At 43.8% G+C, this 12743-nt stretch overlaps 1 protein-coding gene across 1 annotated transcript in view; it reads left to right on the top strand.

The window, feature by feature from the left end:
* Nucleotides 1-12743, top strand: part of ITGA9 (integrin subunit alpha 9) — a 913294-nt gene that overhangs the window by 657691 nt on the left and 242860 nt on the right. The window contains exon 19 of the mRNA XM_078688268.1: nucleotides 6757-6843. Within this exon, the coding sequence (XP_078544394.1) occupies nucleotides 6757-6843 (87 nt within the window). The remainder of the gene's footprint in view (nucleotides 1-6756; nucleotides 6844-12743) is intronic.

The raw sequence follows: 12743 nt of genomic DNA, 5'->3' as shown, positions 1-12743 counted from the left end.
TCCCTATGGACCTACATAATGTATGCGGAGTAGAAAAGATATTCTATTTTATGAAAAAGTAGTGAATGATAATATTGGGTGAGTCAGTCAGTCAGTGACAACTTTATTTTGGTTCAATGAACCATAAAAGTGCACAATATAGAAATTAAGAGCAAGATAAATACAGATCACAGTGCAAAGATTAATTACAATCATAATACATCTATTAACAATAAAGTGCCACGAAGTTGAGAAGAACAAAAAACATCCAAATAGTCCACAAAGGACGCATAAAGAGTTTGCTATGTTACCCGGGGTGTCTTAACAGTTCACTAATATGGAGTGTCAGAAATTGGCTGTATCATCTCTGAAACGGTCATATAATGTCAGGGATCATTTTACGGAAAGGGTTTAAAATGAGTCAGTGCCGCACTGATCTCCTGTAATTGTGGTTGTAGTAGATAGCTAGGCTTATATTAGGTTATGATTATAATCGATCTTATTTGACACAAGGGCTCCTTGTAAGTGGTCGGGTGGGAGACGGAGGCTGGCAAGAGGATATTTTTTATTTTTCCCAATGTGTATTTTCAAAAGTATGCATAAAGCTAGGTTTTGTAACGGTATAATAAAGTAATAAAAAAGCAGTCCTGCAGCATCGCATGCAGGTCATATGTATGTAAAGGTCATTGGACGTTGATCATTGTTGTCCACAGCAGGTGGCCAGTCTGCAAGTTGGTGCACTTGCTAGGTAGAAAGGGCAGTTTAAAACTGCACACACAGACACTGTAGTGGCAAGCCTGAGACATGTTTGCAGGGCTTCTCACGTGGGTGGCACAATCAGTGCTGCAGGCACACTGGTAGTATTCGACTTACAGGCCCTGGGCACACATGGTGCACTGTACTGGGCACTTACTATTAAATCAAATAGGTCAATCATGGAGAAATCAAATACCATTACATTTTAGACAGGGAGCACGTGCACTTTAGCACTGGTCAGCAGAGGTAAAGTGTCCAGAGTCCTAAAACCAACAAAAAAACGAAATCCAGCACACAGTCAATAACAGGACGTCAGAGGCAAAAAGACTGGAAACCACGCCAAAAGATGCCAGGCCTAACAGGGGTTGACACTAAGTAGTATCGGAACCACGGTCATCTTTTCTAAACATGTTTTTTCCGACTTGGACCAAAGAGGCTTTAAAATACAAAGCATAGGAACACTAACTAATAGAGTAGCACAGTGTTTAAATCTTGCAATCTTTTTGGTAGACATTTCCATAATTATTAAGTATGGGCGGAAAATTGTTCCGCTCGCGGATTTTGCAAATTTTTGGCAATTTCGCGATCCGCGAAATGCGCGAAATTGCCAAAAAATCCGCGGATTTTTTTTTCTTGTTCTCGCTTCAAAAATACAACCTCGCTCGAGCGGCATTGACTTACCATGATTCTGCGTTCGCTGATGAGTTTTCCTCCCTGTTCGCATGCGCTGCGAGATTTTGGTAGCTGGCCGAGCGACGCGCCATAGTGAACACGTCATGGCGACCCGAAACAGGAAATTGCGAATGCGAACACATCATTGCGATGCGAAACAGGAAATTGCGAACACATCATTGCGACCCGAAACAGTAAAAAGGCATCGCGAGCAGGCTGGTTAAGTGGAAACAACATGTTCGCAACCCTTGCGACCGCATGCGCAAGTTCTCGTTCCCGAACTGGTAAAAAAATCTCGCAAACTCTCAAAAAAAATTTCCGCAAGCTCGCGAAATTTGGCGGATTTTTGCGAATTGCGATTACGAATTCGCGCTAATTCACGTATCACGAATTCGCAAATTCCACCCATGCTCAATAATTATCAACAGGTAGAAGATGTAAGTCTCACTCAGACAATTCTACGTTCAATGAGACTGTCCTTCATCACCATGTTGGTGGAGCAGAGACAGCATATGTCCTATTGATTTTCTTAGTAACTAAAAATGGGGCATGTAGCACATACAGCAATGCAATTGTGCTCTTTGCTGGAAACTTATCTGAGTTTGACTGACCAGTACCATGCAGCCAGAGATGGGCGCACAATTCTTACAAAAACGTGACCATATGCACTACACTTCTGAAAATCTGTAGCCGGTTGTGAGCCTCTCCTGCCTTTCGGCACCGGTGCCAATGCACAGACTGCAGAAGTTGTGGATACGCCTCAGCCGGGATACCACAATGTTTTGTTTGGTGGATTCCGGTTTCCGACAACAAAAAGTTTTAGTATTTCCCTAAATTTGCATGGTGTGAGCAATATCTCATCTAGGCGAGACAACATTTGTAAAAAGAGTCATGGACATGAAGCAAATAAAAAAATGTTTTTTCTTCTGTATGGCGAGAAAATAGACCCAAACTGGGTGTTTTGTAGTAATAATCCAAGGCTGACTGTAAACCATATTTCCAATCGGACATTACAGTAAGAACACAAATGTAATGCTGGACAGTTACACTTTACTCTGAAAAGTAAGATTTAATACAAGAAAACTCGCCCATTACACATGCTAAAGTCCATCCAAACTACTATAATACTGCAAGTCTCCTACCCCGAGCTCTCTTCACTCGCAGGCTCTCTTCATTGCCTCCCTCTCTTCAGTCCTGCCTGTCTTCACAGCACGCCTCTCAGCACTCTCGCCCATCGACACTCCCTCCTGTCTTCAATCCCTGCCTCCCTTCACTCTCGCTCCTTTCCTCTTCCAGCCATTCTTTGCTCCTTGATGTCTTCACACCCAGCCTGTCTCCACTCCAAACCTCTCTTTACTCTTGGCCTCTCTCCACTGCCAGGATCTTCATCCCGGTCACTCCACTCTCCTCACTCACGGCCCTATGTCCTTACTTTAAGCAGTTCCACAGCAGTTCCTCTTCCTCTTCCTACAAGGGGATTGGGCCACTGGAACGTCCCTTTTTAGGTCGAGCGACCTATCTCAATGCGCATGCGCATTGAGCGGGAGCGAGATATATAGGGGCTTATCGAGAGTTTACCTAACTGGCGATTCCACTGGCGATTTCTTGCAGTGCATGTGAAAGCGCGTGCACAATGCCACCAGCCGCCTGCCTGCCTGCCTCGCATTACCACATCAAAGGCGGCCGCGTCTCAGGCCCCTGCTGCTTCACACCCTCATGCCGCTCTCCCCGCTCCGCCCCCTCCCCTGCCCGCCGTGTCGCATTTCTCCTCGTACTTTCACTTTGACGGCCGCAGGCCGTCTCTCGTGTTTCTCCTCCCCCACTCCCAGTGGGTTTTTTTTCCGCCGTGTCGCATTTCTCCTTGTACTTTCACTTTGACGGCCGCAGGCCGTCTCTCGTGTTTCTCCTCCCCCCTCCCAGTGTTTTTTTTTTTTTTTAAACTTGTTGTCCTGTTGCTGCAGTCAAGCACCAGCTTCTGCACACTGTGGCTCTGCAGTGCTTTGTCTGACTCACAACTCGGTTCAAAGGCTATACACTCGACTCACTGTGTGCTCTCCCTTTCATATTACAGTCTATCGCACTGTGCAGAGCTGGCAGCATGTGATCCTCCTGTCTGACACTCACTCGGCGCAGGTCTTCTCTCACTCTGCACTATTTACAAGTCAATGAGGGCTGATCTCGATGCAATTATTTCGATGGCAGTCCGTATTCCACGCGTTGTATCAGGCGCCCTGCCACATTTTACTCTGTTTATCGTACCGTCTCTCCTGAGCAAGCAGCGCAATTGCTGCGTGCCTTCAGTTGATCACAATGGGTCTAGTTTTTTCTTCTCGATGATGGGATAGATACCTCAATGCTTTAAACGCTCGAGATTGCACTATGCCGTGGTCTGCGGGTAACGAAATGTTGATCCCAATAAGACAGCTCAGCTTTTCTTTCTTCTTTGGTCAGTGTGCCAAGTAGCAACCCAAGGCCATAGTAACTCCTCCAAATAACGGAGCAAGTGGCTTTTGAAGATAATCCGTTTGCATGTCGATGGTGAGTAATAAGGCTTGTGACTAGTGCAAACACCTTTTACCACCTTATTCCTCAATCAGATTATCTTAAGGATTTAATGTGTGACAAGAATATGTATGTATATTTAAGAAGACCAACTATAGTTGCAATACTTCAATAACACAAACCCATATTACAACACCCTTGAATAACCGCACTTTGGCGTAAATAACAAAACAATGCAGCATTAAAACACCGACAAATATTCAATGCAATACAACAATACAGTCGAATGCACCAACAAAATGGAATAACATAAATCAATCACAACAAAAAGACAAGCATTGGCGTAGCCAATAGGTCTCGCCTTTGGGACCTTATAAGTGTTCAACCATGCAACAGTTAATGTTGTTGCACCAAGGATATTGTGCTGCATAACTAAATACTTATAAGGTCCCAAATGCGAGACCTATTGGCTATGCCAATGCTTGTTCCTTTGTTCGAGTATCGCAGTGCCCTGCACCATATTAACAAAATGGCATTAAGCCACTTCTTGTGGCTTAACGCCACTTTGTAAATATGGTACACTTTCACGCAGTTTTATGTGTGAAAGAGGCGTGCAATGGGTGTTGCTGTGGGTGTTCCACAGCAACACACACCCATTGCTTTTTGACGCTGCTCCAGATTTACAAGGTTTTGTAAATCTGAGGCAGCACCAAAAACAAACGCCATGCAAGAGCCTCTTTTTTGCTTTTTCTATGTGTCCGGCAATTTGCAGCACACATAGAAAGAGCAAAAAACAATCATTATACAATTATTGATTGTTTATGTGCAGGAAGAGTCACCTTCCTGCACATGAACAATCACTCCTGCAACGCAGGCACCATTATATTATGGTACAAGGGTGTCTGTGTTGGCGCTAGGCAGCTGTTTTTAGCGCCAGCTCAAGGGAAAACACAGAGGTGCGCCATAATCTTGTTAATACGGCACATACCTGCTTCTTTGAAATGACAAGGTGCGGCGCTGCAAAATTTGCAGCAGCGCCATGCTGCACCATTTCCTCGTAAATATGCCTCTCAGTTCAGTCGCCTCCTTGTGCTGGCGGGCTAGCGCTGATAAATGTTTTACTTCTGATCAGCTAGGGGATGTTTCTTCTCCTGTAGGGATGCTTCTGCTGCTTCTCCTCAAGGGATGCTGCTTTTCCTGTAGGGATGAACAAAGAACCTTACAAGCGTAAGGTGGGTAACCTGAGCACTCCTTTGTTCATCATCTTTTTGGCCCCTCCTGGACAGTAGGGGCTCACCCTGAACACCCTAAAAGACTGAACTTTCTCTGATTACCTATCATATTACCCTATCTACCCTAGGAGTGCAGCGGCCCCCTGTTTCTCATTTCCTGTAGGGATGCCAGGTACCACTGATGCCCATTCGACCAGCGCTGTCATTCCCAATACTTCTTAGAGTGGAAGGAGTTTCCCTTCCACTAAATGGCGTCTCCTGGTGCCACAGGTCTCCTATCAGAACCATCTCACCCGCTGTAGGACAGTGTAAACCATATCATTGCTAATTTGCTACATATTAAGTAAAAATTGTGAGAAATATCATGATTACATATGTTCATCCAAAACTATCCTTGAACTAAGTCAGTGGAATTGGATGGGAGTAATCAAACAGCGGCTAGACACTACCAGGCAGCCATTAAGGGCAATGACTGACACCACCCTCTGGGGACGGCTCCCCAAAAATAATACACCTTTATACATTGCATCATGTCTTACCAGCAACATGGAGTTAAACGGTGTAGAAAGAGAAGACTCGGAATACAACAAGACATGTCTGGATGCGCTTTAAAATAAGGTTTTCTCCCCACTTTCTACCCCCTTGTGTTTAGATTGTAGCTTCCAGCAAAGACATGTGCATTATAAAATATAATTATTTATGAAAATTGAGTCAAATGTTTTTTGCAGTATCTGGTAGGGAAACTTTTTGTTAACTTAATGTAATTGGTTCAATCAATGAATCATTCGACTTTTACAGAAAAGCTAATCACCCGAGATGGTATCCAGGTGCTTGCAGGGTCCGAGTGGCTCATTTGAATAGCAGGTCTTGAGATCTTTTCAGAATCCCGGTAGGGAAGGGGAGATCAGAAGTTGGAGGGAGAGACTGTTCCATGTCCTCACTGCGAGGTAGGAGAAGGAGTGTCCTCTACTTGTGCTTTTGTTGAGGCGGGGTGGGGTGGTCAAGCAAGAGGGAGGCAGAGCTCAGTTGTCTGGAAGGTTGATGAAATTTCAGGCCATGGTTTATGATGGGCGGTCCAAGGTTGTGAAGGGCCTTGTATGCATGGGTCAGTAGCGTGAACTGGCACCTCTTCTAAACTTAAATGACAGTGTGTGACCTCCGCTATTGATGCAGTTAGGGGTGTTCCAGTTCCACCAGACTTCATTTTGTTTCCAGATGTTTTTCAGGTTGCAATGTTGATGCTGGTCGCCTTGATCCCTTCAAGTTCTTCTCTTTCCCTTTCCTGAAGATGAAGTTATGCTGTGTGAGCGCCATATTCAGCTGGGGCTTTTTATCTCCTAGTGCAACAATAGATACACGCTAATTTTCCTTCAAGGCAGATTTATCAAGTACATAATTTCCCCTGTTAAGGCCTTGTTTTGTCTTGGATAATCATGTGGGGGTTGATGGTGACCACATGATGGTGGCGGGATCTCCCCTGGACCTCTCCACTCCGCTGACTAGTTTTTTTCCTCGCTTGTCATCTACTTCATTTGCACTAAATTGCCTGTTATCATTAGTGCTGTTCAGCTTCCCCTAAAACACTCACATTTGTTATTGTTCCTTTCCTTGTCAGGAAGAGAAGGGCACTTCCTGTGAGCTGCTGGAGTCGGACTTCCTGAAGTGCAGCGTGGGATTTCCTTTCATGCGACGCAACTCGAAGGTACAGTATTAATTTAACTTGTGTGTGCTTTCACATATAAGGCAGGTGGGCTTGCGTGCATGCTCACTCGTACCTAAGGGTGCCACTTGGCAAGTATTTTACAAGTCTGGGCAGCATTTTTAAGTCAAGGTCGGACAAAAATGGAGAAAACCAGTGAAATCTATAGTTTTTGTCCTTTTGAAATGTATATTTCAAACAGCAGATATAAAGACTAATGTTATTAATATTGTAGAGCGCTTTCAGTTTTGTATTTTTTTTAATTTTTATTAAAGCAAAAAAAAAAAATTCTGACAGTTACAAATCATTAATTAGTTACTTCCGAGTCAACCCCCCACCCCCCGGGTTCGCTGAATACAGCATTAAAAAAAAAGAAAAGGGGAAAAACCAAAAGCCAAATACATATATGCATTTAAGTAAAGCCAATACATACACTACAATCGTACGTCATTTTTTTTTTTTTATATTTTTTTTTGTCCCTGACAAGTATGTAAGCGGGTTATTTCTGGCAGACGAAAGTTAGTGAATTCCTGGACAGACAAAAGGAAAAAGAAACTTAGCGGTTTATAGCCTCAATCCAGTTGGTCATAGGACCCCATACAGTTATACCCCGTTTCTTTGCCCTCTGGCCTTTTTTTGAGTAGATTGCCCGCTCCAGCCTGTATGTGGCAAATAGCCTTGCTTGCCATTGGCCAAACGATGGAGGGTTCAAGTCTTTCCAATAGGAAGCTATACAGATCCGTTGTATAGTCATTGCAACAAAGATTAATGCGCCGCCGGATTTTGGGTCTATTTGGCCATATATCCCCAACAGGATTGTATAAGGGGAAAGTTGAATATCTAACAAGAGAATATTGCTCAAAACGTTTTGTATCTCTTGGATCAATGATTGAAGTTTAGGGCAGGTGGCAAACAGGTGTACAGCATCTGCACTGTACACAGCGCAGCGCGGGCATTTTGCCCCGGGGCCGGAAGTCCATTTAGCAACCCTACTGGGTGTTATGTACAAGAAGAATGCGGTTTTATGAAATTGAGCTTGTAGCTTCGATGATAATAGATATAATTGTGCCAGATTTAGGGCAGAGACAAGGGCATTCGGCGGGGCATTAACCTTAAGTAGAGCGCTTTCAGACAAAGCAGCTGTGAGGAGGGTATCGCACATCTGTTATCAAATACGCAAGTAGTCACACAGTTTAGAAGCATTAAAGGTGCTGAACCCAAAGAGAACTTGCTGCTTAAATGTTCCTCATTTGCCAACTTTTGTAGCCCACCATATGAAACCTAAGAGTCTCAATTTTTACAATGAGTTTGGATAGCACAATTATGTAAATTAAAGTGCTTGATGACTAATAAATTCGAAATCTAAGAACCTAGAGAATATCCTTCATAAACTATAACAACATTCTTCATTTTAATATTGGTCACAGAAATATTTGTACATGTATGTTAATACAACCGTTACCTGTTTCATCAGGACAACTTTCAATGCTGCAATAAAATGTTAAACTATAAAATGATCATATTCATTCTTAGTAAGAACTATATGACTACCTTTGATAAACTGGTCATCAATCGCATATGCCAGATTGGTATCACTGATGATGTTCTCAGATGGATGGCATCCTTTCTCACAGGACAGGACGCACCCAGAGAGTCCGCCTCTCTCACTTCACATTGCAAGCCAAGCACACCATCTGCATTGTCCCCCAAGACTCATCTCTCATCCCAAACCTCTTCAACATTTACATGACACCTCTCACAGACATCATCAGATCACACATCAACATCATCTCAAACACTGATGACACTCAGCTCGTCCTCTTACTCTCAGCCAACCCCACCTCGACGAAGAGCAACTTCCACAACTGAATAAAGAACATCTAACTCTGGATGAAGGACAACTGCCTGACGCTCATCACAGACAAAACTGAAGTTCTGATATTCGGCAAAGACACTGCCATATGGAACGACTCCTGGTGGCCATCGGACCTCTGACTCACCCTCTTGCTGAAAGACCACACCCACAACCTCAGCATCATCCTCAACATCAAACTCTCCATGAAACGTCAGGTCAACCCCATCTCCTCAGCCTGCTTCCACATGCTCCTCATGCTCTGCAAACCTTTTAAGTGGCTCCCCACCAGCACCAGGAAGGCGGTGTAGCAGGCCCTCATCACCAGCCAACTAGACTATGGCAATGCTCACTATGCAGGTACCACCACTGAACTTATGCAAAGACTCCAGCCTATCCAGAAAGGAGCACCCACACTGATCCTCAACCTGCCCAAGAGAACCCTCATCACCCAGCACCTGAAAGGACCTCCACTGGCTCCCGGGCCTGAAGAGATGTATTTTCAAGCTCCTGACCCATGCCCACAAAGCCCTCCACAACCAAGGACCCATCTACATGAACCATCACATGCACTTACACCGACCCCCTTTAACCTCCACTCCACACTGCACACCTCACTTTTACACAGATCCCTCGCATTCACTGCTGCCGTGCCAGAGGACACTCCTTCTCCCACCTCGCCGCCAAAGCCCGGAAAACCCTCCACCTATGCACCGCACCCTTGTTGACCTACTTCTGGAAATGGCTCAAGACCTGGCTGTTCAACTGAAACATGCAGCAAGCGCCTGGATACGCTCTCAGGTGACAAGTTGAACTCTACAAGTATGACCAGATTGAAATTGCGTTATATTGTTCATCTCTCATAAAAACAAAGAACCGCATTGTGCGATGAGTGAATAAAAAGTAAGCAACAAAAGTAAGACTCACTTCTGTCCGGTCTGATGGATGTAAGCAACCAATAGACCTCACCCCTTTTTTTCCTTTCTCTGTTCTTTTCGCCTTCTTTTGGCTCTTACTCATTCTTTGCAGAATATGGTTCTTGGTGTTTGTGTAATTTGCACCTATTGCCGTCCTCAAATACTTCTGCAAGGTAACTTAGTTATGACTTTTTAGCATGGTGATAAACATCACATGGTTGATGGATAATATTGATGGTATTTGAGAATAGTACACATGGGATTGCATGTGAAATGTAGTCATATATTTATTAACGAGAGGACAATACATTGAGTTTGTATTTCAAAACTGTATTGCAGTCTTGAAGATCTTGTGACTAAATACGTAACAGCTGCCTTAACATATATGTCCAAATGTTTATGTGACCGAGATTTTAACAAGGAGTACTTTTGTACCAAATGGAGGATACTGTCTAAATTACTGAAGTCCAATGTAGTTGTTAGTAACCATTTTAATTTACAATTAGTGTTGTAAAAATAAGATTGTAGAGCTGTGTATATTATTTGTAAACTATTTTTTTTTTTTTAACAGCAAGACTTTATTGGCATTTTATGGTTATGTTACATTCAAGTGCCCCCAAATGGGAAGGCCAGATACGTTAAACATGACAGTACGGTAAACACTCATAGGCTGTAGAACCTTCTGACAATTCGAGCATGGATTATACCGGGCAGGAAGAACATACCGAAGCCATATTACATCACACAGAATTTTTCGCTTGCATTTTGTATTTTTGAAACAACATAACTAAGAACTAGGCAAAAAAGGCTCAGCATCAATCGAGACATCAATGATCACGGAATAGCTAGGTATGCAGCTACTGGCATTCTTCAATGTCATGCACCTCACACCCCACCACCCTCTTGCGTGTCCGCCCCCCCCCACATTCTCCCGTATCGTCATGTACTCTGAGTAGGGCCTCCGCACGTAGCATGATATACACCCCCACAATTAGTCAGTGTCAGTGTCCTCATCCGAGCTCTCGCTATCATTCTCCGGCAAAGGATCACAAATGTCCCCTCTGTATGAGTTCCATTTCAGCCAGACTCCATTCCATTTACGGGGATTGTCTCTCATCTTATAAACCGCCCTTTCCGTTATCATGATCGTGTCCATGTTTCTGAGCCACAGCGCCAGTGTAGGGAGCTCTGCCGCACCCCACCTCTGCGCAATGTCACGCTTGGCCACCATGCAGCCTATCGTGACCCACAGCTTGTCATAATGTGTTAGATCAGTAGGACCCCAGACATTCAGCAGGCATACCCTGGGATCTTGTGGTACATTGGAATTCAGTGTGTCGTGTATTTCTATAGGTTCTGATTCGATCCCCCTATTCCTGACCCTATTCTGGTTAAACTTACTAGCTAGTTAACTAACAGTCAGCCCATGAGGCAAGAAATCCCCCATGATGCAGATACCGTTATCTGACGCAGTCACACTACGGCACAGGAACGTGTTATCTGATTAGGTCATAACGCTTGAGATCTAATTAGACAAGCGATATTCCTCCAGCCCCTGATAAGGCATACGACGTTCTCATAACAAATCAAACCTATGACAACCTGGATAATCCGTGCGGCCATTGTTTTGATTTCACAGAGAACTTTAGTAAAGAATGTGCTAACGAGCAAGTCGTATGACATCTTTATTGACGTACCTATGTCCATCCTTACGTCAATCTCGGCACCTTTAAGGTATAAATATTGCCGACCTTGCCCTATGCAGACACACGCGTGGTGACAAGACGGAGCAGCCATACTTGCCGAAGCCGAGAGCAGAAGCAGACCCCGCAGGCAGCAGCCCCGCCTTCCTGACGCGCTGAGAGACGCGCTGCTATCTCAAGCCGAGAGACCCAGCACCGGCGCTTCTGGGCAGCCCTCGCAGGCAGCCTGGAATATCGAGAGCAGAGAAAGAGATACCATTCCTCATTCATCCTAAATTCCAGGTACAGAACTGAATAACCCCTCCTAGAGAATTCTTTAGTTATTCACTTGGCAAAAACAAACTTAAACTAAACTGTAACTTTCTATTCCCGCCCACGCATTAGACTTAGGTCAGGTACACGGGGTAGGCGTATTTAGAAACACCAGTTGAGTACGTTTAGTCAAATGTATATGTGTATGTAAATATATTTTAATCATTTTAAACATCATATGGCTCAGAAACCATATCAATGTTTTTACAGTATTATTTTATACTATTGCTTCTAATGTATGCACTTTACTTAACTATAAGTATTGCAATAATATCGATCCATTTCTCTTGTACGAGAAAAGAGACTGATCAATAAATAACATCTTTTATTGAACACGCCCGTCTCTTCCTTTTCTCTACATTCTGATGAGACTAAGAATGCACGTACTGACTGAGTAAAATAATTGCCTTGTGCTCACACGACTCTCGAGATTGACTCTTGATTAGGGGAGAGCAAAGTTGTCATGTTCTATGGTTGTCAGAAACTAAATCCCTTCTTGTCTAATCAGGGGAGTTCATCCTTCCTTGAACATTCGAGAAAGTTTCTAGCGAACTCTGAGCTTAGCTGGCAAACCCAAAAATTAAGTCTAGTATCGACAGTAGTAGACCTAGTTAACGTCTGGCCTAGGTCTTTACTGCTGTAGGTACTATTCCAATGCGCAGAGCCTATTGGGAAAATAGGAGCTACACTACATGGCGCCCAACGCGTTTGGAAAGGGCGATAAAACTAACGTAAGACATTTAGAGTAACTCAGTCGTGCTTTCTCACTCAGACCCCTTTTCCCAAATACTCCAAAGACGTCTGGAGTGGGTGAAAGGTTATTATATCCTCCAAAACCTCGCAGGAGGGAACTCCTATGTATGGTTCTTGGTCTAGTCAACGTTGAAGGATAAAACAGTTCCAAAATATTGTGCACCTAATCTCTGTTTCCATAAAGAAACCTGATCTGCAAATAAAAATAATACCATCCTGTCAGTAAAATGGGAGACAGTGATGGAGAAAGAGAGGCAATTAGATTAGCTACTGAAATAGCAGATGCTGATGCTACCATGCAAGCAGCAGACGCGGATATAATACTCATTCCGGTCATTAAAAGGAGATCTATAACCTTAAAACTTA

Source organism: Lissotriton helveticus, chromosome 4_1 (assembly GCF_964261635.1).
Source record: "Lissotriton helveticus chromosome 4_1, aLisHel1.1, whole genome shotgun sequence".
NCBI classification, from domain to species: domain Eukaryota; kingdom Metazoa; phylum Chordata; class Amphibia; order Caudata; family Salamandridae; genus Lissotriton; species Lissotriton helveticus.
This window is presented reverse-complemented; position numbering and strand designations above follow the sequence as displayed.